Here is a 25,718-nt window from a genome sequence, read left to right as displayed (position 1 = left end):
AAAATGTCTAAATAAGGGGCAAAAAAATAGAAAGACCTAAATAATAGAGTAAAAGAAGCCGAAATTTCTATAACAAAGCAAGCAAAATCCCAAATAAAAAGAAGACATCATAAGAAGCGCAAAAAGTTTTCAAAAAGAAAAATTAATCCGTCCGCGAGTTGGCAATTCCCAGCACCAAGATATCTGTAGCTCCAACTTTAGTCAACTCGTCCATCACCGTCGCGATCTTCTTCTTCTCGACCATCGAGCTCACAGCCACCCAGCCATCTTCTTCGAGAGCTGTAACCGTGGGCGCGCGCTTGCCCGGTGTGATGCTGCTTGCGGTTGAGAGGCTGGCGCGGGGGATGTTGTATTGGCATAGGACGAATTTTTGAGCGGCTAAATGGAGGATGAGTAGTTAGTATGTATAATTTTCACAAGGGATAAATTCGATATGGAGATTGTAGGAGAACGTACTGATAACACCGCGGATACGGGAGGTGATCAGGTCGACGAGCGGGTTTGTGGTGGTTCGGTTCTTGACGAGGATGGCAGTACTCTCGACGACGGTGTCGATGGCCTTTAACCCGGCCGCGCGCATTGTCTCGCCGGATTCTATCTCACTTGGTTAGTTTTCCAGATCCTAGAGAGAAGTATAATAAATAGAAGGAAAGACTCACCAACAAGATCAACAATCCCATCAGCGACTCCGAGAGCACAAGCAGCCTCCACACTTCCACCAACGTACTTGATGTTCGTTTTCTTTTCCGCAGCCCCGTGTTCCTTCTCAAGCCCAGCAAAGAACTGCTGGCTCAGGGCCGTAAAGCTCGTCACCACATTTTTGCCAATCAGATCCTTAGTAGACTGGACACCTCCCTTCTCCGGAACCTGGACCTGGAGCTTGCATCCGCCAAACCCTAGATCCAGGATCTCTTGCACGCTTGATGGATCGTTTTCAGGGAGGCCAAGCTGCGCATCATGTTCAGCAACCTGGTCGCGCCCTGTAATGCCTAGATCGACGCGGCCCTCGCCAATGAATGTGGGAATGTCTGCGGCGGGAAGGAAGATAAGTGCGATAGGCAGGTTCTTGACCAATGCGAGGTCGAGACGGTTTTCACGACGGAATTGGATATCGCAACCGGAGAGCAGGTCAAGAGTTGCTTGTTGGAGACGGCCCTCTGTATGGCATTTTGGTTAGTTTGGGCTGGGATAGCTCTCTTGGAGGGACAATCTTTTTAAGAGGGGCGGGTTGGAATGACTCAGGCCGCACGGATGCGGGCGCAGAATGGGTCAGGGAACTTGCTCTTGGGGACAGCGAAGAGGAGTCTTCCTTCCAGGCTGTATAAGACGTCAGCATATAAAGGAATGCGCAGAAAATTCGGATTGACAGAACAATTGACTCACTGATTGACGAGGTCCATTCTGAGGGCGACTGGACTGAGCGCGGGGTAGATTCTGCGAAATTGCGAATGGAAAAACGTCGGTGAGTAGAGGCGCAAAAAGACGTGAAAGGGTTCAATTGGGCGATTGAGATATTATATTGCCCTTGTTTCAAAGCGGGACAGCGCGAGTCAATTGAGGAAGAGAAGAGCTGGAAAGAATCAGGATACACCGAGACTGATGAATTACTCAAGCCGGCGGCGGGGCGGGACGTTGATGCCTGAGGCATGACCGGGATTCACTGCCGCCCGACGACTTTTGAATTACCTACGATTTCCCCGTACTATATCTGGGATATCAAATGTCTTATTGCACGAATCACCTAGCTTCCAATAGAACCAGATCGCAAAAATTCAAGGATATGGTCGAATCCCTCAGGCTCCTTAATCCAATGGCCCTCCCCCTCCGCACCCGTAAACTCCTTCCACTCAACCTGTTCCATGGCCTCTCGCAAGATTCGAAATGCTTGCCGACCCAGTTCCACAGGTACCCAGGCATCATCTGTCCCATGGCCCAACAAAACCGGTGTCGAGAGAGCGGATGAGATGTTGTCCGCAGCACTCACTGGCTGCGTAGCCTCGGCGATACCAATTGTAGTAAGAAAGAGATCAGATACCAGGCGCCGCATTTGGGGAAGAGCACGGCGCGTACCCGTTGCCCTTGACTGCTGAATCAAATCTTCTACCTTGTTGGCAAAGGGCAGCCAGCCACAAAATCCTAATAATCCACCCAACGGCTGATGGATTGTGTCCCTGGCGCAGAAAACCGTCCACAGCGCAGTTGCCATTCCTTGGCTGATGCCTCCCAGATAAACGTGGCTTGCTTTCCCACCAAGGAGTCGTATCTCGATTTCCAGAATGGCGAGTATATGTAGAGCAGACTCTCTCAGCCCTTCTACTTGCAAGTCCTGTCGTTCTTCGATGTTGCTCAGGGAGTATGCGTCAAACCAAGCAGGTATTTCTTCTTCGAATGCGGTGGTCCATCGCTCTCGCGAGGACGGGAATACCCAACGCCAGTTCGGTAGACAAGCAGCCAGGTTTTTGTTTTCGGAAGTCATGGAAGAAAAGAAATCCTCAGCAAACTCGGGGCCGTTGCTCCCGCGGCCATGAAGTAGAATAGCAGTGTGAGTGTGAGTGCCCTGGTGAGGATGGATATGGGGACGGGGGAATTCCATAATCTCAGGGGGATGCTTAGCCAGCTTTTCGCTGGTCTTTCAAGTCGCAGGTTTGTTGATTTCAAGAAAGTAGCATATACAAAAAATCCATGGAAGTGTCCCGCAACTATGGGCGCTTACTGGAAAGACCTATCATTGGATACCTATTTACTGATCACCAGCGTTACTGCTGGCCAAACAACGGCTTCCTTCCTTGTGTAAAAATGAATTCTTACACCATAATATTAGTGGTTACAGTTCTTGCATGCTGCTGACAAGCTTCTCTATCGTCCCCTCATCGGCTGATCCCATCATATCTCCAACCGCAGCAACAAGTCCTGCAAGTCGACGGCGACGAATTTTCTCCTCCAACTCCGCACTCTTCTGCTTGGCCATTTCTAGGAGCGACGATGGCAGATTCGCCAGTCGCGCAACATTCAAACCGTAGCTGCGATGCGCAACGCCCTCTCCAATCTCATAGAGGAAGGTGATATCTTCGTCCACCCCAGTACCCGACTCACTGAATCGCATATGCACGTTCCGCAATTCGTCATCACTGAAAGAGTTCACCATGCTCGAGAGATGCTGATAGTGCGTGATAAAGAGCGTAAGGCTCCGAATAGACCGCACCATGTAGTCGAGAACAGCCTGCGCAATTGCAACTCCGTCGTGGGTGGAAGTACCTCGACCTAATTCGTCCAAAATCACCAGCGAGCGCGGCGTCGCTTGCTTCAAGATGTCTGCTGTCTCGGAAAGCTCAACCATGAATGTAGACTCGCCTGCTAGCATATTGTCGAACGCACCCATTCGAGTAAACACAGCATCGAGCATCCCAAGTTTCGCCGACTGCGCGGGAACATATGAACCAATTTGTCCCATGATGGCAATCAGGGCTACCTGACGCACGTAGCTGGATTTTCCACCCATATTAGGCCCCGTTACCAAGAGCGCGCGCGTCGCGTCGCTTTTCAAGTCGATATCGTTAGGTACATAACTATCCAACAAGAGCTGTTCCACCATCGGATGCCGCCCTTGCTCAACATGAATACACGTATCGTCTGTATATTCCGGCTTTACGTAGCCCGGCTGGCTGGCTATCGTGGCTAAAGAAACCAGACTATCTAGAGTCGCCAGGGACTGCACACAGTCCCGGAGAGCCTGGTAATTGGCTGCTATATCTCCTTGAAGGGCTAGGAACGCTTTATCGCACGCTGCAGCAAGGGCCTCTCTATGCTGGTCTCTCTGTCGAATCAGCTTGATCACTTCCGGTGTGTGGAATCTTGACACCTTCTTTGTGCCGCTGACTTTCATCCATGATGCTGGCACTCGCTTAATGGCTGGTGAGTTGTTCTCAACTTCAACCAAATAGTCAATGCCCGCAACCGAGGCGTAAGTGACTGTTTTCTTTCCCAGAGCTTCCCCAGCCACAGGTCGATGCTCCTGAAGCTCATGCTCAACGGCGCCGATTCCGAGCTTGTGCTCGCTGATCTCCTCGGTCTCTTCCTCCTCGCGGAAGAAGGCATATTTGTCGTCATTCTTAGCTGCATGCATGTTAATCTTGTTCAAAAAAGACACAACATCTTGTAGAATTGTCGGCAGAGACACAATGGCCTGGCTGATGGCGGGCGATGAGAACCCTGTATCCACCGGTGACTTGATATCAGCGAACTCTTGCGCTACCATTTGCATTGTCTGCAGAATGGTGAGGAGTTCCGGTCGAGAGCACTATCGGTGTTAGAGCAAGACATAACACGAAACACTTTTTATACATACCTTCCCGTAGTACACCCGGATCAAGCCTTTCTCCAAGTCGTGTTTGATCTTTCCTAGTAAACCCTTGATCCGCTCGACCAGAGCAGTGTTTTGCGAATCCTTCAACTCTTCTACAGCGTTGACTCGATCCTCAAGCTGACGTTTATCCAGTAACGGCCGCCCCACCCATTTTCGAAGCAAACGTTGCCCGAACCGAGTTTGCGTCCGATCTAACGTCCAAAATAGACTGCCCTTGGAAGAATGATCTGTCTGATTCTGGTAGATCTCAAGGCTCGTGAGGGTGTTCCCATTGAGAAGCATGTGAGAGCGTGAAGAGAAATGCTGAAAGTACTTTGTTAGTTGCAAAACGTGCTCCAAGCCATACTCGGTCATGTGTTTGATCATAGATGATAAACAGATTGTAGCTTCGTCCGGCAAGTTGAGCACTTTCTGAAGAAGGTCACTGGCGATTTCATCATCCGTGGCATCCGCAGATTTCATTTTTTCAGCGTAAAAGCTCGAAACATGGTTATGTGCTTCAGCCGCCGCGGTTCTCTCCTTCGGCGCCCTTTCCACCCTGACTTCGTCACCAAAAACGTTCATCTTGCTCCCAGAAATATGCTGCACGAGTTTCTCTGTTGCTTTTGATAGATTGCCGACAATTAAAAGCTCACATGGTGCAATATGGAGCAGCCTCGTTTCTATCTCACTTCGCATGAAGCCGTCATCGAATTCGTCATAAACGATATCGCCCGTAGTCGGCTGGACAGCGACAATGCCCACGTGTACTCTCTCGTCATTCCCCCAACCCCGAGCATTCGTCTCCGTTATGCAAAGAATATAGCCAGTGGCCGAGGCACCAGATGTCCCGACTGTAGATCCTTCAAGGCCCTCGATATCATCAATGTAGGTACTTTTGGTGTAAACGTTCGTCAATTTACGAACAAATGGTGCGTTGCGGTTATCTCCAGCTGCTTTCAGAGCGGCAGTTTCCAACTGTCTAACAACGCCCACCTTATGTCCGGCGGTGACGAGACGCTTTACATGGACATGTAGTCGCTGCACAGGTATACTTGCAGAAGCAAAACGGTCAAGGTGGGCTTCCGATGGATCTAAGCAATATTAATACTCCAAGCCGAACCATCAACGGATAAGGAGATGCGGACTTACGTTCGTCATATCGGAACTTTCCAGGAATGCAGACAATGCTAAGCTCCTTCGCAGCAACCCTCGCATCTTCACCGAAAAACCGAAACTTGTACCCAACTTCGACAAGCAATATCGTGTCCATGTGCTTCTTTTTGATCTCGATTACCTGTTTCTCCATCGGCGTGAGCTTATTTCCACCTTTCTTCCCCGCTGCCTTCCCCTTCGGTGGAGGTTGCGCCGCCTCTTCATCTTCCTCGCCTTCGCCAGTCTCCTCAATAGGCGTCGTTTCGCTGGCACTGTTGCGACCAATTCCAATAAGGCAATCCGGCCCACCAAGTCTCCGAACGAACTTCTGATGTAGTTTCTCCCTCTCTTTCTGTCGCGCTTTCGCCTCCCCGTTGTCTAATTCACACTCCCCGTCTACCCCTGTAGCGACCGCAGGAGAACTGGTAAATTTCGAAAGTTCGGTCCGCTGGCTATTTGCAGGCTGCGGAGCCTGCTCCGCATGAAACGCCGGCTTCGCTTTTGGGTTTTGCATGCGGCTTTCTTGCTGCGATCCATTTGACTTCACCCGTTTCGGAGCGGGAGCCACTATCTCCTCATCCTCCTCCTCTTCCTCTTCTTCTACCGGATGTTCCGCATTTTCAGGCTCTTCCGGGTTGTTGATTGGGGCGCTGGGTGAGCGGTTGACTTCATTCCGGGGGGACTGCTGTGAACCCAGGGGTTTCTTCGTGAAGAAGCTCGAGATCGTGGGCTGCTTCCGCTTTAGGCTTGGGGGTGATGACGCAGACGTTTGAGACGATGGTAGAGGCATGTTTTGTCTTGGGCCTATTCTGTTGGTGAAGGGTCTGATGGTAATAGCAAGCCAACCCGAAATCGTCCTCAGCAGGGCTTCATTCAGGGACTCTGGAGTCTGTGCACGTTCCGGTCACAGAAACGCAGTCATTGCAGAAGTGAATCAAACTAGTTGTATAGCCGAACTGTATGGGGAACAACGTCGATATTCAAGCTTGATAGCAGCCTCTCTCCATTCGGAGCTTGACGCGTGGGGCTCCGTAGCGCGTTCGCGCCCGCGTTGGAATAAGATTACTTAATCGGGCATAGGTAACTAACTAACTACAGTAACTAGGTAACTTAGTGTATTGAAGGTCGCCTTAGGGAGGGCCGGCCAACTTCATTTATATTTCAGCTGGCCATGATATCCTTTCAGAGATTGACAACCTGATATAAAGGTAAATAATAACGTTTGATTGTTTTTCCTGCCATATACATCTAACTCTAGTGAACACGTGCAACTAATTATAGCACATCCAGGAACTGTCAGACAGTCTGACTAGTGTCCGTGCAGTATAACCGCGATAGCGACATATATAACGGGTTGTGGCGTAATCCCATATCGGATGAATGATAATTAGAGACGATTCTCACTCAATCATGGGTCCAAGATCAACACTTTGCTCCGCAGCACTATACTTCCGTGTCTAGGAAATACAATATAACAACCGCCTCAAGTTCAACATACTCCGAACACGTCACCAGGCAACGACGGGGCATATTAGGGACCCCCGTCGAGATACAGCCGATCGAAATCTTCATCTTCAACATCGGAAATCGTAGCATCTGGAGAGCTAACTCGTGCGGTAGAGGGGCCCTTCAACATGTTCTCGGATTCGGCCGCATATATTGGGTTTTCCTCCGTGGCCATCCTCGTGAGCGAGCTAGCTAATGGATTGAAAGAATAGCCCATCGGACTCTCGTGGCACTCAAACGGGCTATACCCAGAGTATTGTACGTCTCCAAAGAGGTACTGCGGTGATAGCACTCTATCGGACCGCTTCATTGCAGGTGATTGCCAACCAACTAGGGGATCAACTCGGCCGTAGACGTTTAGCAATGGCTCAATGTTCTCTTTGTCCATAACTGTGCGGGGGCCTTTCTCAAGGAGGCTCGGTGAATGGGCTGCAAGGTGTGGCGAGTGAGAATCGTTATGAGTTGCAATGTCTCGTCGCGGCAAGAATGGCTGCGAAGGCGCTGTCACACCGTGAAGAAACCTACCCTGGTTTTCCACCTTAGAATCTTGTGAAACAGACATGTCACGGAATATGGCGAATTTGCTATGCTGTTGAAAGTCATGGTCGCTAAGGGCCATGGCAAATTCGTCCATGTCATTCCCGACAGGCATCTGGCCACCAAGGCGACTCGCTGCTTGCACAATAGCCCGTTGGGGTGTGTATAGATCGCGCTGGTACACGCCTCCCACAGAACTAACGCAGTCTTGCTTGATAGTCTTCCGAGCCCTTTTCCGTTCTGGCCCGCGTTGAGCGTTCGGGTCCACCTGCGAAAGTATTCGCTTGGGGCGAGTGGCTCGCTTCTTCGGAATCGGTGTCTCCCCTTTCAGAGGACTGCTGTCTTCAACGTTGCCCGAGATCACACGTTGCTTCCGCAGGATACCAGTTGGAGAGAAGACCAATTCCGTGGGCTCCACGCCCATTGATGTTTTCTCCATCATCTTCAGGGTGCCCTCATCCTTTTTCTGGTTACGTTTCCGTTTCATCTGCTCGGTGGCAGAGTCGAAAATATCCATTCCCGGCCACAGGACCCCTTTGAGTCTTGCGATTTCGTCCGCCCTCTCTTTATCCATTTCATTACCGTTTGAGTACTCGAAGCTATCGTTGTCGTCAACGAAAGGATCGTAGATGAAGGGTGTGCTCAACGGTTGGAACTGTCTGTCTTCCTTTGGCCTGAAAGCGTTGGGCCAGCATGGCGCAGCGAGAGTCAAGGAAGATCTCTCGTCCCCAGAGTCGCCTTCATCATCTCTCTCCCATTTATGAGATATTCGTTCCACCGCCTGGTCCTGCGGCGATGCCGTAAGTGCTCGCGTATACCCTACGCAAAGACGAACAGGTTAGGTAACCGTGCGATGGCGGGGGCAGCTTAGTAGTGAAACTCACCTGTATTGGTGCTTGAACTCATGAAAGGGTCTGAGAGACGGGGGTCAATGTAGTTTGGAAGGGCGTTGTGTGGGTTGCAAGCCTGCGAAGGCGTGGCCTTGTACTCATCGTCCCTTTCCGTATGTCCGGCGTTGTCCGGCACGGAATACTTCCCTTGTGACTTCCGCCTGCGTGAATCCTTGGATGACATACGATCCGACAGGAGCTTTGCCAAATCGTTGGCTTTGTACCACTGGTTGTAGTCATCGAGTAAAGTCTCGGCTTGTTGCTCCTGGTGGCTGCGTACTTGAAGTTTGAAGTAGTGTGAGAGATGGGCCTTAGATGCGACATGTGTTAGCAAGTGTGATACGTCGCTGAACTTGGGACGTTTAGGGCAAATGTTGCACAACAATGCTGTTGAGTCCATTGTTGGCAAGGACCACTTAAGGTCGAAGTAGGCGGCCAAAGGCTAAGGAAGCGACAAGCGGAAGGTCGTAGCTTTCATAAGAGGGTAACAAAGAGCGAGACAAGAAACCAATACAGAAAGACTAATCCTGGAGATAGAGACACCATCGACTTCCTTAGAATGAGAGAACTTGTCGGAGAGCGATGAAACTGAGGAAAGCCGTCAACTCGGTGGGCACTTGCCTGAAGATGCACGAGTACCATAACCATCACGGGAGAAGGAGGAGCGAAACCATTGTCAAGTTAGAGGCAATTCTTAGTGACACTTTAAGCAGGTGCAACCATCAGAGGACAGCCCGTACTTGCCTCAACAACCACGACCTACAACGATATTCAGATCCAATGGCGCCATTGTCAATACTGCATTGGACTGTTGGTATTATAAAAAATTTAGTAACACCGCCGATATAACTAGATACAAGGTTATGCTAGGTATAGATAAAACGGAAGTATGGGCTGGCAAAATCAGCTACACTGAAGTCCTACCACAGCCAGCCAGCCAGATTTAGCTTGGTTGGTGAGCTATAAGTACCGCATGTTATATATACGTACACCCCACCAAAAGCAATACAAATAGCTAGGTAGGTAACCAGATGGTTACACAGGGGAATATCCTTGTCAGCGTCAATCCCTATTGGACTAGCAATCCAATTGCAAAGTACAATGTGCTTGTTTGTGTAAGGATCTGAAATAGTAAATTGATATTGCTATATATAATTGTGCCACTGCGTCTTAACAGCTAATTAACAAGCCATTGTAGAGGGGTGAAGCGGAAATAAGTCGCAATGTCTGGCGTCCACTCTTCTCCCCCATTGTATCCCATAAGCCATGGACAAAAGGAAAATGGGTTGTTAGATTGGAGGAGGTGATGACGATGATCAACTACGAATAAAATGTTCCACCTTGTGGACAAATGAGGATATCATACTACAAAGACAAAACCTTCTTTGTGATTGATTTCGGCATACAACTGGGCAGACGGTTAGTGATTGAAGCTGAGACACAGGCGGGGCGGTTATCGACTCACTAGACAGGATCTACTTCAGCAATGCCTTCAAAACCCAGGAGGCCCAAACCAGCAATGGCAAAGACCGTATGAAAGACGTCAACAGCATTCCCGGGTCGATCGGCGAAACCACCAGCCTCCGGATCCTAGAGAAGGTTAGTCAATGTGCTTGAGCTGGAATAATCGGGTTAACCAACCTGACAGCGTAGGATAAAAGCAGCAAGCTTGTCACCATCGATCCAGTTGAGCTTGCCAATCATAGCTAAGCTCGCTCCTACCCACCAGCTATAACATGCGTCCTCTAGTTTCTCCGGCCGCCCATTCAAGCCCCCATGGTCGAGCTGTCGTTCGCTAAGCCAGGTACCTAGACGGTCCTTATCGACTAGGTCCAACCGCCCTGCAATAGCCAGTGCCCCTACACAGGTAAAGACTTGGCCAGAGTGCGATTCCGCCCCTGGGGATACACCGTATCCTCCATCCAGGTTCTCGCATTTTTGGACATACGAAACAGCCTTGTCGACGTCCACCAAATCTAGCAGACCTAGAAGGGATAAGGCGTTGAGCGCTCCATAGAGAAATCTCGTATCGAACTCCCCCCATTCGTCGCCCATGAAAGAGCCAGTTTCCTTATCCTGGAGACTCGCAATGACTGGGAAAAACACACTTAGCTAGGCGTCCTCAACCCGGGCCACTCAGTGGATAAGGGTTGTATATCGTACAGGAACCGACTTTCTGCTTGCCGCCCAACCCGCGCTTTTCCAACTCATCAACAGCATCCAACATTACAAGGAGCTGTACAGCAGAGACTGTATAGAGCAAGTGTGCATCATGGCCTGGTGCGGCACCGAAGCCACCATTCTCTTGCTGGCATGAGAGGACGAAGTCCACGGAATTATCACGGGGTAAGCCGTCGGGACACCCAAGAAGATGCAAAGCCGTCATGCCCCAGTAAACTCCATTAAGCCGCAGGTGCTCTGTGAGCCAGTATTCCAGCTCATCTTTCCGCTACGAACACCTGTCAACCGTCTCCTCACCCAGAGAAGTGACACGGTAGGAATAAGGACGACGCACGCTATCCAGTTTCTTGATGTAGTCAATGTGTTTCTCCAGGCATAGTTTCTGATCGGAGATCTTCCCAGCGGCCCTGCCGGGTCCAGAAACTAAGGACATTATGGACGTAGATATTATGGATGAGGTTAGTGGCTGGACAAACGAATCTCTTCAGATGCCCAAAATCATCAAAACGGGCAAAGAATCGACGTTAAGAGGGATAAATGCAGGGGTTCTGGTCCAAGACCGAGTCAGAATAAGCGCCTGGCCAAGTCTTGCAGGCTAGCATGACATCTTCTGGTTTTCAAGAGAACGCCAAAGCGCCACAAAATTTGCTGTGGAAGGATGGCTGGGGGAAATGGCACGTGTCAAAAGTTTTTTGCAGGGATGTTCAGCAGGTTTGTGTGTCGAAAGGCGACTCACGTGACTTACTACGGCCGAAAAAGAACTGGGTCAAAAAGTGGATCATGTTTCAAATGTTCAAAGAAGCAGGATTCCATGCTTTTCTTGTTCCTGACCTGACTGATCGAGTCGTGGGACCAGCGGTGAGCAGCATGTCTTGGGTCCTCTATTATTGTGACTTGAGTTTGAGAAAGAGGCTGGCAAGAATTCTACGTAGCCACGTACCAGGGACATGATGAAACAGCTACACAAAGATGAATTCTGCGTAAATTATGGAAAATTTACCAAGGCATTCATTCACGAGTTCCTGGCAAGGGCAAGTGAACCTTAAACGAGTAGAAGAATAACAGCAATATGAGCCAAAAAAAATGGAAAAAGAAAAGCCCAACGCGGGGCTCGAACCCGCAGCCTTGAGATTAAGAGTCTCACGCTCTACCGATTGAGCTAGCCGGGCTAGTTCATGTTGAAACCTTCATAAGTTGCCATTGTAAGCCAGATGAGTTTCTCCGGTGTGCATTACCATCCTCCTCTCAGCATCAACGAGGACCTTCGGAAAAATTAGACTATGAGCCATGGTTGGGCTTCGTTTGGAGCCTTCTTTCTTTATTTAGGTATGGTGTATTTTAACGCCCCACACAGGTAAGCATACCTAACTGCTATCAGGGGCAGGATCCAACCTTTCCACGTGTTGAAGGTATATCGGACAGCACACCCAACGCTGGAATGACTGGTCAAAGGCACGCGGTGATTTTCTAAATGCTTATTCCCCCCCGCCCTCGTGATGTACTCATGCTATGCCATGGAATGTGCTGATGTCAGGCTCTCGAAAACATGTACGTATAGAGATTCGCGGGACTGTGGATTGAATATGGGAGGCCGAGAGGGGATTTCACAGTAGTATGTATCTACACTGATCTGCAATCCCTTAGAGGATCATTTTCCACATGGGAGTCCGATTTCCATAATGAACACTGAATAGCCACAGATTACCGCCAACTCCTCTGATAAACCCCATAGAAATAGGCGCCCAGTTCTAGATAGTTCGCCGAAGTTATTTATATCTAAGGGGTGACCCTCAGCAGTCAGCACCACCGAGTAGTATTTTTTACCATATAACTGACACACTGTTGCTTTTAATATCTGGCTCATTGTCGGTGTGGCCTGGTTTTCTCTCCTTAACCCCACTGGCTGTATCAAAATAGTACATTGAACCATGGTTGGCGGCCTCAGCAGACATTGGTCAGATGAATTTCGGGGCCACACGAAGCACGCGAAGGGGCTTGAATTCGACTGTCACTGCGCAACTGCGAGACTTTGTTATCAAAATTCTTTGGAGTGGCAGTCCACGGGTCCTCAGGAACTTCAATGACACCGGCGGCGGACTGCTGTCCTGACAATGATGATTCAGCCCTAGTGGGTTAACGGTGTCGTTGCTTTGACCTCCTGGTCAGGTACTCGTGTTGCCATTGCAGCGGTGATTCGTTGGTGGACTTGGGATTCCCCTCGACCACTCTTCGGTTATCCAATCCGTGGTCTCCATCGCCATGTCTTAGCTGGCACTAAACGCATCATCCCGCCCCAATTGCGTTGCTCGAGCCACTTGTTATCCCAGTCCCCTCTTACACTGGGTCCGTCCAATCTTTCGGTGCCCAGGGTGCAGTTTACAAAAACAAAGGGGAGACATGGGCCGGAGTGGCTATCATCATGTAATACGAGTCCGCCGTGGTTGGGGATATTACGCCCCGAAGCACAGGAATGACGGTCTGAGGAAGAGCTGACGAGGCGTCCAACTGAGAGAGCTTATCAATTTTTGCCGCCTGCGCTTGCGGTCGACTCGATTGATTTCCCGACTGCAATCCTTCAAGAAAAGGTGATCAGCAGCAGGTGGCTGCCCCCAAGCGTCATCACTCATCACTGTTTATCCATGGTCCATGGATGCGCTGTCTCCGCGTATTTTGGCTGCCCCAGGCTGTCGCCCGTAGACTCTTTCTTGTGCCTGGCGAGCAGCTCCACCGGCGTAGACGCGTTGTCGCAAGTTCCTATAAAATGAACATTATACTCGCATTGCGACCGTACCATCTTCGTTGACTGGGACGATACTTCAGCAAGGGATTTGCCTGAGCGCCTCCAGCCCCCAGTGCTCATCAGATAGGCCGTCAAAGCGCTCAAGAAAACTAAAGTAAAAGCCACTTGCTCGAAACTGTTCTCCGCCATCTCATTATTCTCCACTACTGGTGGCTCCCCCTTAAAGGAACGGAGCCTTTAGTTTGACACACAGCCGCGCTTGCATCGCGCTATCAAGGAATGTGTCGTCGCTACGACTCTTGGACACTTTCAGTACCGTGCGGGACTCACTCTCCTCTCTCCTGTCCTCCGTCAAGAATAATTCCTCACCAACCGAGCCCGCGTCCTCTTGTTTTTTCTTTCAATACTCTCGCTTTGTTGCTCTGATTCAGGCCCTTCATTGTCTTCATTCTGTTTTCTTCCTACATTTTGTCTTTCTGCGAAATCACTAGCGCCGCCAATCTCCTTGCCACACTTCCTCCTGTCTCCGACCGCCCGCGAACTCTCCTTGTTGACAAGGATTTCCTACTTTGCGCAGAACTCGCCTGATAGCAGACTATCGACTGAGAAACGTGGACATTGGCGAAAGGGAAAGCAGCGTGAGAGTGAAAGGAAGAAATATATAGACGTTCCAGGCCTTAGTATGAGGGGCGCGGTTTGGTATGTTGTCACTCCCATACGTACCCTCCTGGCGGTATCCGTCCGGGTTTCAGACTCCCAGTCAAGCACAAATTGTGTTCTGAAACGATCTCTTCAAGTCTGGGGACTGGGTTTAATCTCGCTCCCTGCAACATAAAGAAACCCACTGAGGGATGCGTCAGATCTTTGCCCACTTGGTTTCAGATCTCACTATCCCGCAGTACCTGGATTTCGTCACTGTCACCGAACTCCTCGCTTACCGTTTGGCGGACAGAATCGATTGCTCTGAAGATGATTAACTAACGTTGGTGTAATTGGCTGCAGATTCACTTGAACCGAAGCACCTGAAAGCACTTTTATTCATTAGGCGTGCAGAAACCACTGGACAAGATTGGCAAGGCTGGTTCTGGTCCAATCTATTTGCGAGCTCTGACGATTGATTGATTGATTCCGCAAATCCCGGGCTTGCGTTCTGTTTGGAGTCTTGAAAGGATTCAGGAATTCATATCGTAACTGTGAAGGAAAGTCCCAAGGCCTGGAGCTTATGGTTAGCCTCTCTTTCTTCAAAATTTGTCAATTCGCCTTCCCTTGCTGACTTCACTGCCTTTGTATAGGCTGACTGTGCCCAACTCCTCCTTTGAAACGTCGATATATTTATTCGCATTCAACAATTTTTCTCATTCATCCCATCGCTGTCCCACACTGATACTCTCACATCAACGATTACCAAAATGCCGTCGAGACATTCTATGATCCCCAACTTGGATCTAAGTCCATCCACCTTGGGGGCGGGGCCAAAGATCTCCTCTCCTCTGACACCTGGTGCTCAAAGTTCCGACGGCTTGAGTCCGTTGACGCCGCATTCCCCAAAGTCGTCTTCCAGTTCGCCGTTCTTCAAAGGAGCCACGATCCGCCCCGTCACACAAGAATCAAACCCAACCCCCAACAGCCCTTCCTTTCCTGCCTCTCCTACCCTCGCCGCCGAACCACCTACGCCAGGCTTTACAGCTATACCCCCGTATCCACCATCACCTAGGGAGACCCCCAAACATACACGCGACGCTTCGCGTTCCTTTTTCTCTAGTCTTAAGGCGCCGAAATATTCGCACAAGGCACAGAGGTCAGACAGCTCTGGTAACTCGGCAGAAAAGCCGAAAAGCCGCGGTAGTTCGAGGGATCGACGAGCACAGGTATCGTCCAAGCTTTATGAATCATCACCCGATCTTCTGGGAGCTGTTGCTCAACGAGAAAATGGTGGGTACCAATTGAGCATTGTTAGTGTGAAGTTGCCCGAAACTAACTCTTCTTGTTTAGACAGCAACCCTTCCGATGATAAGGACCCTCAAACACAACCGACAGAGCTGAAAAAAACTGGTACTGAAGCAGAAGGATTCAATTCGCTCCGGAAGACAAAGCCACGCTTTGCCAACCTCCTGACTCGTTCACGGTCGATCAGGTTGGACGATTCATCCTTGAGCCGAGCGCCAAATCGACGTCCATCTACCGGCCTCCTGAAGCTCGAAGAGAATTTCAAGTCAGATACGCAAGAGTGTACGAAGGTTGGATCAAGGAGCACCACCAATGGTACAACTCGGAGCTACAATGCTGAGCGACCTGCGGAGTATAACAATGGCTCGATGGGCCGGAAGGGATCGATGGCACCCTCGGCTTCATTGAGTCAGGTTTCGGGTGCTTCGGCTGCCTTGTTCAGCAATCTCAAGCAATCCTCTAGCGGGGCGGCTGATCGTCTAGGGAAGGCTGGGAAAGGCTTTTTCGGCAAGATCACCAGAAGTGGTAGCACAAACGAGCGCGAGTTATTGGCAGATGACAATTACGTTTGTACTGTGATCAATCTGCCCTTGATCGAACAGGCGCGGCGAACGCGCATAGCCAAGCGACTTGAAGATTGTAAGGATAAGACCGAGTTCTGGATGCCTGCACTGCCATACCGGTGTATAGAGTAAGTCCAACAGTTTTTTTGTACAGTGTTTGATTACTAACGTGAGATCAGTTACCTCAATTTCAAAGGTTGCGAAGAAGAAGGTCTTTATCGGGTGCCGGGTAGTGGTAAAGAAGTGAAGCACTGGCAGAGACGTTTTGATACTGGTAAGCCCATTGGGCGGGCCCCTTTCCTATTCCGGCCAAATTCTCACCAATTCTTTTAGAGCTGGACGTTAGTCTTTTTGATGAACCAGACTTATATGACATCAACATCATTGGCTCCATGTTCAAGGCTTGGCTTCGTGAAATACCCGACGAGCTATTCCCCAAGGAGACACAAGCAATGATCGCAGAGAAGTGCGAGGGTGCCACGACCGCCCCGCAAATGCTCAAGGATGAGCTCTCAAAATTGCCTCCTTACCATTACTACCTTCTCTTCGCTATAACCTGTCATCTGAACCTTCTTCACTCATACGTTGACCAGAATAAAATGGACTACCGCAACCTTTGCATCTGTTTTCAGCCTTGCATGAAGATCGATGCTTTCTGCTTCCAACTCCTGGTCTGCGACTGGAAAAATTGCTGGCAGGGATGCTGGACAGAGAAGGAATATCTCCAGCGTGAGAAGGAAATGGATGAGAAAGAAAGGGCTGAGAAAGAAGAGCAAACCCAAGAGGCCAGTGTTGATGAAAGGGCTGTTTCTTCCGGTAGCAGCACAAACAGCACTTACGAAGCACCTCCCCGTCCTGAGACACCGAAGAAAAACAAGAAAAAACCTCGGAATATTGAAACATCTCATGCAAGGAGCATTTCTCAACTCCCGGAACTTGGACCACCGCTATCTCCAATCCGGATCTGAGTTGATTATATTGAATATCCGTTGTCTGTGACAATTCGGGCTTCCTACTGCGTGTCACGCATCCTCATGGGGGCTGGCTCTGTTTAAAAACCTAGTAGGCTGGCCTATCTATCCTTTACCATTCTTCGATCCGGCGCCTAGGTCGCGCCGTACAAGATCTTCGGCGGGAACCGTGGATCGAAACAATGGTCAAGATTGTATATTAACGTCTCGTTTGACTTTTTGCAATCTTTTTGCTGACGTCTTTGTCTCGACCTTCTCTGGCTTTTTTTTTTTTTCGCTTTTGCATGCATTTCATCCCATGATTTCACTTCTCTAATTAGTTCAGGGCACTGCATGTCTGGCGCAGTTTGGAGTTGGTTATCGTTGGCCTGCTATTACCTTTTTTTTTCACCTCTGTTTCTGGCTGTAGAAATTGTTCCCTTTGATCTACTACTTTCCTTGAATGTTTTCTCCTTTCTAGAGTCGCCTTTTTCCCCTGCCTTGCAGCGTTGGCTATCGGATATCGTTGCACATGCCACCTTTTCTCATTTCATGTATTTGTTTTGGAGCCTTCCGCAACCGGTCCTATCATTGAATATTGGAGCCATGTCGTGGCGTTTCATAGCATTGAATTTCACTATATTGAACCTTGATCCTGCATTACGCCCCAGCTCCCACAGCCATATCTGTAAATTGTAATGAAACGAGTTAAATTTTGCGCCATTCAGCTTCTGAAAACCCCTGAAACGACCATCAGGATGCGATATCAAGGGAAGTTACCGTCGGTCTGGAGATTATTTATGGCGGAATTATATGGAAAGGGTGATATTGCTTTTTTTTTTCGCCCTAATACGGGGACGACCTATAAACCCAGAACCCACGATACCACTCCAGACGCCCAGATAAATCCAGCACACCAGATATCAGACAGAATCCCCATGCACGAATTTTAACTTCATGAAAACAAAAGTTCAATCATCCACCACGAGTCCACGGCCACTTATCGGCCCCCAGACTTCTTCGCGTTCCGCTCATTCGACCTCATCTTCCTCTCATTCCGTCGTATCTTCTCTTTCCGCTCAGCACGGGACATACCACGAATCGAACTTCCCTGGGCCGCTGCGTCCTCTTCCTTCTTCCAGTCCTTCTCCTTCACCTCAACCAACCACTCGTCATCAGCTTTATTCTTGCCCTTGTACCCCCAGCGCGGCACCCACTCGCCCGATTCCTCATCGTAGACCAGCTTCTTCCGGCGCTCCTTATCTGCAAGCGCAGCACCAGGCTTGTTGTTGTATTTGCCGATGCCCTTCTTGCGCGCAAATAGCTCCCATTTGGTCGGCGGCTTGGGTGTGGGGAGCGGCTTGTGTCGAGGGAGTGTCGTTGACGGTTGTGGGAGAGAAAGGAGGACGCCCTGTTGCGAGGAGGTGATTTGGCAGGTTGTTAGGAGCTGGTTGAGGAGGCTTTGCACGCCATCTCGGGCGGTGGCTTTTAAGGATCCATTGAGGGGTTCGGAGCGCGGAAGTTCAAGCGGATTAGGGTCATTGGCAAGAAGGTGACCCAGGTCAAATGTGTATGGAGTGGGCTTGGAGACGGTTATGGGCCTATTGTCCTTGTAAGTAATTGCATAGGTGCATGTGGATTGGCAGGATTGATAGAATGAACAAATTTTGGGCTTACAGTCTCTCGGGCTTGGATTTGGAGGCTGATTTCGCCTCTATCGCTGAGTTTGTCATCTCGAGTATAGAGATAGAATGGTTGCAGCGCAGCCGTTCAGAAATGGCGGAAAAGAAAATCTTCGATATTCAAGAGTATTATCAAAGGCGGAAAAACAGAAAAAAAAGTTCGGGGATAAATTCGGAGCGCCGCTTTTACTCGGTGGAGGAGCTTTGGACACACCGCCCCTTATAGCGGCAATGACGCTAACTCATAGTAGGTAATTTGAGGATTCTGAGGAACAGGCCAAAAATATGCTCCGACTTCCCAGTTGTCTCTCCGGTCTTGCGGCGACAAATCCCGTCCAGCCTCCACTACCTCAATCGCATTTCCACCGCCGTTGTCTGTTGGAACACAGGCCATTGTGCCGGTGTATCACATCACAATGGTTTCTTCCTTTTGTTGGAGCTGCCTGACGCGGCTTCGCCAGACACCTCGCGCCATTTTACCATCGCCAATTACCGTACCCCGAGGGCCGGCATTTCACACATCCGCCGTTTACTATGCCAATCCGTTAAAGAAGAAAGCGGGTGATCAATCTGGTCCCAAGTACCGTGAGGGACGATCTGCCAAGATAAAGAAGAAGAAACCCGTTGAGAAGACACGTCCTCCGGCCGTTGGGGAACGCAAAGCTGCCCGCAAGCGTATTGTCCTCAGCAACCCGAATGCTCTCGAAGTCGAAGGTATGCAGGAACTATCGGGGGAGACTATGGTCGATTCGCGTCTTCGCGGCACAGTTCTCGCCCTCCCGGTGCCGATGATTGATCAGTTGAGAGCTGTACAGGCTTTCAAGCCTAACCAGGGTTGGTCAATTTTCCGCCGCCCCGGGACTGTTTTGAGACGGGAAACATTGGAAATGGGCAGAGTTTTTGACAATATCTCCGGTGAGGGTGAGGGTAAAGGGGCTGTCGTTAAGAAGATCATCACCGGGCCTAAAAAGACAGGGAAGAGCGTTCACCTGCTTCAGGCTATGGCTATGGGATTCACCAAGGATTGGGTTGTCATCACTGTTCCCGATGGTAAGCTTCAACCTTTTTAGTCGTCAATACCTCGTTTCATAGTTACTGATATCGAAATTAGCCCGGGATCTGGTCGTTGGAATTACCGGCTATGCACCACTTTCCGAAGAAAAGCCCGACCTATATGTCCAGAACGAGGCAACAGCGTCGCTTCTGTCTCGCACTGTCACCGCCAACGAGAAGGTTCTTTCTGAACTGAACGTCTCTCAGCAACACCCTACCTTGCCTACTGTCAAGCCCGGCATGACGCTGGCGGATCTGGCCAAAGTCGGTGTCCAGGATCAAGCAAATGCGTGGCCTGTTTTCCAAGCGCTATGGACAGAACTCACCGCAACATCTGCCACTTCGGGTCTCGAAAAGAATTTCTCACCTCGGCCCCCCATGTTAGTTACTGTTGATGGCCTCGGTCACTGGATGCAAAACTCTGCGTACCGCAGCGCCAAATTCGAGCTTATCCACGCCCACGACCTTGTTTTTGTGCGACACTTCCTTGACTTGCTAAAGCCCGGGAAAGGGACGTCCACCCTTCCCAACGGTGGAGCTGTCCTCTACTCTACCTCAACGTCTAACAACCCGTCTATTCACGGCTTCGACGTTGCGATGAAGCAAGTTGCAGCTCGCCACGCTGGCGTGGACCCCTCTGCCCCGGAGTTCCCACTCCCCAGAGCATACAGCTACCCGGACCCGCGCATCCTCGAGGCCTTCAACTTCCCGAAGCCTACAGTTGCCAAGGAAGGAATGCTGGATGTCCAGGAGCTTGGCGGGTTGACCCGAGATGAGGCTCGCGGTTTCCTGGAATATTTCGCGCGTAGCGGTCTTCTGAGGGAGACGGTCAGCGATGAATGGGCTAGTGAGAAGTGGACGCTCGCTGGCGGCGGCGTTATTGGTGAGCTTGAGAAGCTGGGTAGACGGGTGAGGGTGGCTTCATAGATGATTCTTCTATAGAGCACGGGCATTTGGTTCTGGTTCTGTGTAGTACTCTCCATCTTCGTCCTTTTCAACCTTGGCCTGTCCTCCCCGTTATGCCGTGAGATAAACCGGTGGATTTACCTGTACTTTACTATTTGATTTTTGAGTGTATGTTCTGTATGCATATAATGAAAGTGGGTATTGTATTCTCTCAAAACTAGGTCTGTGGCTTATACCGTCGCCTCGCGGTTGTATGTACTATTGGAGCATAATATAACCACCTGCAGATTATTCTGGACCCATGCAGGTCATCGGGTTGGGCATAAGCGGACCCCATGTGACGCTTGATCATTAGTATGCATACGGGTCATGCGATGCGCCTCTTGACAATAGAAGCAAAAGTCGCGCAGGTTGTGGAATATGACACACAGCCTGAGACTAAAATGCAATCAAGTTTTTTCAGGAGACAGAGTGAAAATCAAAAGAGGCCTTGGTGTGGGGTGGTGATATACAAACAGTTACTTGACGGAGCGTAGTTCAGCCGCCTCAAGCCTTGTGCTCAGCCATCATCTTCATCCACTTTCGGCCACAGCCTCTCCTTTTGCTAACTCCTTTCTTTCGCCTCCCCCAAAGGCGTCTCCAGCCGTGCAGAGGGGTTGTGCTTCGCTGTTGACAAACCATTCATCGTCCGAGCGACGCTTATCGACTCTAGAAAGCCGTTTCTATCGCTGGTTCCTTCCATCGATCTTTTCCCCGCACTGCGTCAACAAACGAACACCTAACCGCCCTCTCGCGATAGCGCTTTCTGCGCTCCAGCAGAGTCCGTCTCGAGACGATGTCCGGCTCACATCAATATTCGAATACTCACCGGCCACCGACATCTGCGCCCCCTGCCCCAGAATGGCGAGTTCCGGCTGCACCCCCGAGGCCATCGCACGCAGGCGTTGCGAGTCCCCCACCACCACCGCCGCCGCCTCCATCCTATAACCCAAGTGTTCACGGTCCTACCTATGGACCTTCTCCAACATATTCCGGCTCAAGTGCGTCGCCAATATCTGGCTTTTCCGGTATCAGCACAGCAACCTGGGGTGTGAATTACAATAGGCAGAATCATCTGCAGACTCCTCCCCCTCCTCCGTTGCCAGTAAGTCTTCATTCGCCTGAAACGATATTACTTCCATACTAACACACTTTAGCCTCGACCTTCAAGTGCTTCCGGACAGCAGACTGCCCATTCCCCGATAGCGAGCTCCGCATCCCACCAGCCTTCAATAGGTGCGCCGAGCTATGGCGGCCAAGTATCCTCGGGGGACTATCATCAACAGTGGACATCGAACTCTCCCTATATGTCTCAGCAACCTCCTAATTCGTTGCCCCCACCCCCTCCTCCTCCGCCGCCGCCGCCGCCGCCGCCTCCCCCGTCAGCAGTCGATGCGTCCATTTATCAGAATACTGCGCCTCCATTGCCAACGGCACCACAGGCTCAGCAGGCGTGGAATCAACCGCCAGCGGCCTCCTATCCGAACGCACCACCGGGTCAGCATTATCCTGCAAGTACTGGTCCTGGCCAACAGAGTACCTCGCCGGCGCCTCCCGTCGTGCCTCAGGGCCAATACCAGCCTGCCGTCCCTAATCAATCGAGTCCACCGCCCCCAGTTTCTCCAGCACCTAACTTCTACCAAAAGCTCAACGCCATTGCTCAGCCGGCTGGTCCACCTCCTCCAGGAGCCACTATGGCACAGACCCCATCATCTGTCCACTTACCAGCACCTCCTCCACCTGTACCCCCTAAAGCTAGTCCTTTGCTGATACCAACCGGAGCCTCCGCATTGGGCGCTGGAGGTCCATCTGATTGGGAGCACCTATCTCCAGTTGTAGGTAGCATTGATGATACAGATTCCTTCAAGCCAAGGAAAGACCCCGCTAGCCATGGATTGACTCCGAGCCACGAGGCTGGAAACACATCCATGACTCCCAACAGCCACTCTCCAGCTCCCTCATTTTCAACCCCGGAATCTATTCCAGCAAAGACCGCGGAAACATCTCAATATAATTCGACGCACTCACCTGTCAGTCCAACTTCTCGAGAGGATTATCAACCGCCCTCGCACCCTGTTAGGATGAATAGCACTGGGTCAGATTATTCCTCAGTATCGGCTGTTGCAAATTCGGAAAACATTGACGGCGTCATTGAGGCATGGAGTAACCCTGTTTCCACGGACAATCAGCCATCGACAACACATCTTAGCTTGAGGGTCGAACCAGAGAGGGCCTCGCCTCACCTTACCCCAAGTCCTATCCAAACCGCTCCAGCGATACAGCCAGAACCTCTAGCATCTGGGAAGGAAACGCCAACTAACCCAACAAGCAGCGCGAAGGAGACTATGAGTGAACCTGCGCAAAAGTCGGAATCTCCTCGACCACCATCTAGACAAGTAGATCGCTATGAGGATCTTGATTCATGGTCCCAATCCTCCCTTGAACGCTATGTGGCAATGTTGCGAAAGGAAGCTGTGGCGGATTCGACTGAAGAGCGTTTTAAGATATTCACGGCCTTTATGTCCAAGGAGACAAAACTTCGTGAGATCCTTTACAATATCGAGCATGATAATGAGGCTGCTACGGATACTCAGCAACAAATTGTCACGCAGAAAAAGGAGGACGAAAAGAGCAAAGCATCCGAAAGGGGCAAAGACCCTGAAGAGAACCAGCCGGTCGAAGAGGATAAGCCGAAACCTACGCCAGATGAGTCGGGGTTGATTCCGGTGGAGTCTGAAGAGGGATACTTTGGATTAACCAACGATACGGACGATGTGGAAGACGGTAGTTATAGTCCAGGCGGGCGCCCAATACTTCCGCGGCTTCATACTCCTCAGCCTGCAGCGATTCATAGGTCGGCATCTAATCCAGGAGGTCATAAGTATAATGCAAGCCACGCTCTCGCAGGCAATGCACCGCGCGCTACATCAGTGCCGCCCAATATGATCAATGAGGATCCTAAGTTGGCCTATTCTCCCCTCACGACTAACCCTCCGCAGCGGATTTACACTCCATTCCGCTATGCTGAAGGTCCTCAAAGAGGCTCCGACAAGCTATCGTTCGACCGTCCGGCATATCAAGCCTATTCTGCTCTGCGGCAGGCGTCTGCAGAAAGTGGGCGTGTTATGGCGGACGCACCTGCGCAAACGCCTTCTGAAGGCAACAGAGAAAGGTCTAACACTACATCGTCTATCCAACACGAACACGATGAGACTTTTGTTGGTTTAATCAGAGAAAAAAGCGTCAACTATCGGAAGAGGCCTCCACAGACTTCAACGCCGCCACCCTTACCGGCGTCTCTCCGACAGGGCAAGCAATCTGGACCCGTTGAAGATTTGCGCACCGTAACTTCAACACCTGTCACTAAGCAGTCTGAAAGCCTGTGGCATACTACGGTCAGGAAAGACTTGGAAAAGTTTCCCAATGATTTCAGCTTCGTCCGCGAGACGTTTAAACCATGGGAAGCGACGAGCAAGGTTCGCAGGGAGAATCTAGACAAAGAACGCATCAAACGCCAAGAGGAGTCCGAAGGCCATGTTGATGCGTTGTTCAACGGGAAAGAAATCGGTTATGCGGATATCAACATTCTGGAAGAAGAATTCCGTCAAACGGAGGCACGGAATCAGCTTGAGGAGGAGCGAGGGGAGCTGGAAGATTTTATTGCGAATGTGTTCAATGTTGTGGATAAGCGGCTAGAGGAGGAGATATCCGTCCTTCAAGTCCATTATGACTCTGCGCTGAACCACCTTGACCGTGAGAACACCAACAAGGAAGAGGGCACAGATAAACACAGCACGTCGCACACCATGAAAATTGTGAACGAGATCCACACTAGGCTCGAGATGAGACACCACAAGCGTTTAGAAATTGCCTTGGACCGTGAGCGTCGACGAAAGAAAGCCGAAAGACGACCTCTTGTTTTCATGGGTGACTCTGCGGCACTGAAGAAGCTGGACCATGACTTTGACCAGATGGAGAAACAGAACATCCTGGAAGCTGCGCGGGCCCGCGATGACCGTGTAAACAAGCTCATGGATCTGTTTGACGACGCTATTATGCGCGGACTAGGAGAAAACCAGAGTGTCCTCGACGAACTCCTAGCTAAAGTGACGCGGGTCGATGAGGCCGCAATCCGCACGTCTGGGCTACCGGACACCGAGATTGAACAAGTGCTCAAATCAGTACATAGTCTGGTCGAGTACCTGCGCAAAGACTCAGAGTCCATTCTCCACAGTTTCGGCGAGGCCGATTCAGCCCTCAATAACGCAGACTACAACGTCTCCGTTGCTGAAGCCCGCTACTCTAACGCAGAACCCGGAGTGTTCCGTCAGCTCGAAGCAGAGAAGAAAAAGGAGGACACAAAGATCCAAGAAAACCTTCGAACCAAGCTGCGGAGTGTCCGTGTTGGTCCTGCCAAGATCACGGCTAGCATCAACGACGCGCTGCGGACTATAGGCAAAACGCCTTTCCCAGACCAACCGATCCCCTCAGACGTCATTCCGGCCAGTCAACTTTACGACGTATCTCTGCCCAACCCCGTACGACCTGCTAGTACGATGCCAATAGCGGCGAGGAAAATGGAAAGCGACCCTGAACATCGAGAGCGACTGCGCAGGGCGTTGGAGGATGCGAAAAAACGAAATGCGGCAAAGCAACGCTCGTCGTCTACGGTTTCGAAGGAATAAAATGTTTGGTTTTTACATGCGGCTCTTTATATTATGACTCACGAATTTCCTATACTTTGAATACCCTTTACCTTTGGCGATGCACTTGATTTTGTTCCCGTGTCCTCTGTGTTTCGGTATAGATGGGTTAGGGTTTTAGGCTACAATAGTCGAGACTGATAATTAATACGAATATTCCTCCAAACAATGTGCAAAATCAAAGGAACTAGAATCAATGGCTCATATACGAATGAGAGCCGCAGCGCATCGTGAAAAAGAAGACTGAATCAGCCAAAGGACAGAGCTTTGGTAGGACACGGTGCCGCCTGTGCCATAGCCAGACCGACTGAAAAGGAAACAGCCTCGAGTGCGCCCTGCTGCGGCGTCGACCTTCTTCTCTATCGCCAATCCCAACCATTTTCTTTCCACGTTTATCTAACCGCTCTTCGTCCTCCCTTGGATCCACTCCACTGTTTCTGCCGTCATGCGGCACTGCCAAACCAGGCCAAAACACAGGGGAAAAAGAGATACCGCAGTCGCTAACACCCACGAGAAGGAACCGT

The 25,718-nt window shown here is 50.5% G+C and overlaps 9 protein-coding genes and 1 non-coding gene across 10 annotated transcripts; 3 read left to right on the top strand and 7 right to left on the bottom strand.

The window, feature by feature from the left end:
* Positions 1–76: 76 nt before the first annotated feature.
* Positions 77–1,570, bottom strand: ASPSYDRAFT_897727 (ATP phosphoribosyltransferase). The gene is made up of 5 exons (XM_040852215.1): positions 1,384–1,570; positions 1,283–1,305; positions 660–1,157; positions 457–594; positions 77–378 (listed from the first exon to the last, which is right to left on the bottom strand). Exons 1-5 carry the CDS (start codon positions 1,398–1,400, stop codon positions 143–145), a joined length of 912 nt encoding a protein of 303 aa, XP_040703569.1. The 5' UTR covers positions 1,401–1,570; the 3' UTR covers positions 77–142.
* A 171-nt stretch (positions 1,571–1,741) lies between these two features.
* Positions 1,742–2,593, bottom strand: ASPSYDRAFT_88664 (alpha/beta hydrolase; the record flags this gene model as incomplete). Its single annotated transcript, XM_040852041.1, has 1 exon — positions 1,742–2,593. The coding sequence occupies one exon, from the start codon at positions 2,591–2,593 to the stop codon at positions 1,742–1,744; it is 852 nt and encodes a 283-aa protein (XP_040703568.1).
* A 231-nt stretch (positions 2,594–2,824) lies between these two features.
* msh3 (mismatch repair protein MSH3) lies at positions 2,825–6,287 on the bottom strand (the record flags this gene model as incomplete). The annotated part of the gene is made up of 3 exons (XM_040852040.1): positions 2,825–4,297; positions 4,346–5,436; positions 5,495–6,287. The coding sequence occupies 3 exons, from the start codon at positions 6,285–6,287 to the stop codon at positions 2,825–2,827; spliced, it is 3,357 nt and encodes a 1,118-aa protein (XP_040703567.1).
* A 741-nt stretch (positions 6,288–7,028) lies between these two features.
* On the bottom strand, positions 7,029–8,830 carry ASPSYDRAFT_88662 (uncharacterized protein; the record flags this gene model as incomplete). The annotated part of the gene is made up of 2 exons (XM_040852039.1): positions 7,029–8,359; positions 8,425–8,830. 2 exons carry the CDS (start codon positions 8,828–8,830, stop codon positions 7,029–7,031), a joined length of 1,737 nt encoding a protein of 578 aa, XP_040703566.1.
* A 713-nt stretch (positions 8,831–9,543) lies between these two features.
* ASPSYDRAFT_78104 (Rab geranylgeranyltransferase subunit beta BET2) lies at positions 9,544–11,272 on the bottom strand. The gene is made up of 5 exons (XM_040850930.1): positions 10,946–11,272; positions 10,594–10,879; positions 10,072–10,523; positions 9,896–10,020; positions 9,544–9,838 (listed from the first exon to the last, which is right to left on the bottom strand). Exons 1-5 carry the CDS (start codon positions 11,042–11,044, stop codon positions 9,796–9,798), a joined length of 1,005 nt encoding a protein of 334 aa, XP_040703565.1. The 5' UTR covers positions 11,045–11,272; the 3' UTR covers positions 9,544–9,795.
* A 435-nt stretch (positions 11,273–11,707) lies between these two features.
* Positions 11,708–11,780, bottom strand: ASPSYDRAFT_t71. The gene has a single exon. It is a non-coding gene; the product is annotated as a tRNA-Lys (tRNA).
* Positions 11,781–14,760: 2,980 nt separating this feature from the next.
* Positions 14,761–16,829, top strand: ASPSYDRAFT_149949 (putative Rho GTPase activator (Bem2); the record flags this gene model as incomplete). The annotated part of the gene is made up of 4 exons (XM_040841961.1): positions 14,761–15,283; positions 15,344–15,989; positions 16,041–16,135; positions 16,195–16,829. The coding sequence occupies 4 exons, from the start codon at positions 14,761–14,763 to the stop codon at positions 16,827–16,829; spliced, it is 1,899 nt and encodes a 632-aa protein (XP_040703564.1).
* A 982-nt stretch (positions 16,830–17,811) lies between these two features.
* ASPSYDRAFT_148834 (ribosome biogenesis protein RRS1) lies at positions 17,812–18,544 on the bottom strand (the record flags this gene model as incomplete). Its single annotated transcript, XM_040841846.1, has 2 exons — positions 17,812–18,412; positions 18,489–18,544. 2 exons carry the CDS (start codon positions 18,542–18,544, stop codon positions 17,812–17,814), a joined length of 657 nt encoding a protein of 218 aa, XP_040703563.1.
* A 76-nt stretch (positions 18,545–18,620) lies between these two features.
* On the top strand, positions 18,621–20,741 carry ASPSYDRAFT_44145 (mitochondrial 37S ribosomal protein mS29). The gene is made up of 2 exons (XM_040846801.1): positions 18,621–19,543; positions 19,605–20,741. The coding sequence occupies exons 1-2, from the start codon at positions 18,910–18,912 to the stop codon at positions 20,471–20,473; spliced, it is 1,503 nt and encodes a 500-aa protein (XP_040703562.1). The 5' UTR covers positions 18,621–18,909; the 3' UTR covers positions 20,474–20,741.
* A 120-nt stretch (positions 20,742–20,861) lies between these two features.
* ASPSYDRAFT_44144 (uncharacterized protein) lies at positions 20,862–25,523 on the top strand. The gene is made up of 2 exons (XM_040846800.1): positions 20,862–21,596; positions 21,649–25,523. Exons 1-2 carry the CDS (start codon positions 21,288–21,290, stop codon positions 25,174–25,176), a joined length of 3,837 nt encoding a protein of 1,278 aa, XP_040703561.1. The 5' UTR covers positions 20,862–21,287; the 3' UTR covers positions 25,177–25,523.
* The last annotated feature ends 195 nt before the right edge of the window (positions 25,524–25,718 follow it).

The sequence above is a fragment of the Aspergillus sydowii genome, assembly GCF_001890705.1.
Source record: "Aspergillus sydowii CBS 593.65 unplaced genomic scaffold ASPSYscaffold_4, whole genome shotgun sequence".
In the NCBI taxonomy this organism is placed as follows: Eukaryota; Fungi; Ascomycota; class Eurotiomycetes; order Eurotiales; family Aspergillaceae; genus Aspergillus; species Aspergillus sydowii.
The sequence above is the reverse complement of the archived record's forward strand: the minus strand, read 5'-3'. Positions and strand labels throughout refer to the sequence as shown.

Bases quoted from the DNA above. Each gene is read 5' to 3' on its own strand.
- ASPSYDRAFT_897727 (XM_040852215.1), bottom strand. The intron at 1,158-1,282 runs GCAAGTTCCCTG...AATGCCATACAG, and splicing joins CCTCTTCGCTGTCCCCAAGA to AGGGCCGTCTCCAACAAGCA. The intron at 379-456 runs GTACGTTCTCCT...TCCTCCATTTAG, and splicing joins CCGTATCCGCGGTGTTATCA to CCGCTCAAAAATTCGTCCTA.
- ASPSYDRAFT_78104 (XM_040850930.1), bottom strand. From the start codon at position 11,044: ATGTCCTTAGTTTCTGGACCCGGCAGGGCCGCTGGGAAGATCTCCGAT. The intron at 10,524-10,593 runs GTACGATATACA...TGTTTTTCCCAG, and splicing joins CAAGCAGAAAGTCGGTTCCT to TCATTGCGAGTCTCCAGGAT. The intron at 10,021-10,071 runs GTTGGTTAACCC...AACCTTCTCTAG, and splicing joins CTTTTATCCTACGCTGTCAG to GATCCGGAGGCTGGTGGTTT.
- ASPSYDRAFT_44145 (XM_040846801.1), top strand. From the start codon at position 18,910: ATGGTTTCTTCCTTTTGTTGGAGCTGCCTGACGCGGCTTCGCCAGACA. The intron at 19,544-19,604 runs GTAAGCTTCAAC...TATCGAAATTAG, and splicing joins TGTCATCACTGTTCCCGATG to CCCGGGATCTGGTCGTTGGA.
- ASPSYDRAFT_44144 (XM_040846800.1), top strand. From the start codon at position 21,288: ATGTCCGGCTCACATCAATATTCGAATACTCACCGGCCACCGACATCT. The intron at 21,597-21,648 runs GTAAGTCTTCAT...AACACACTTTAG, and splicing joins CTCCCCCTCCTCCGTTGCCA to CCTCGACCTTCAAGTGCTTC.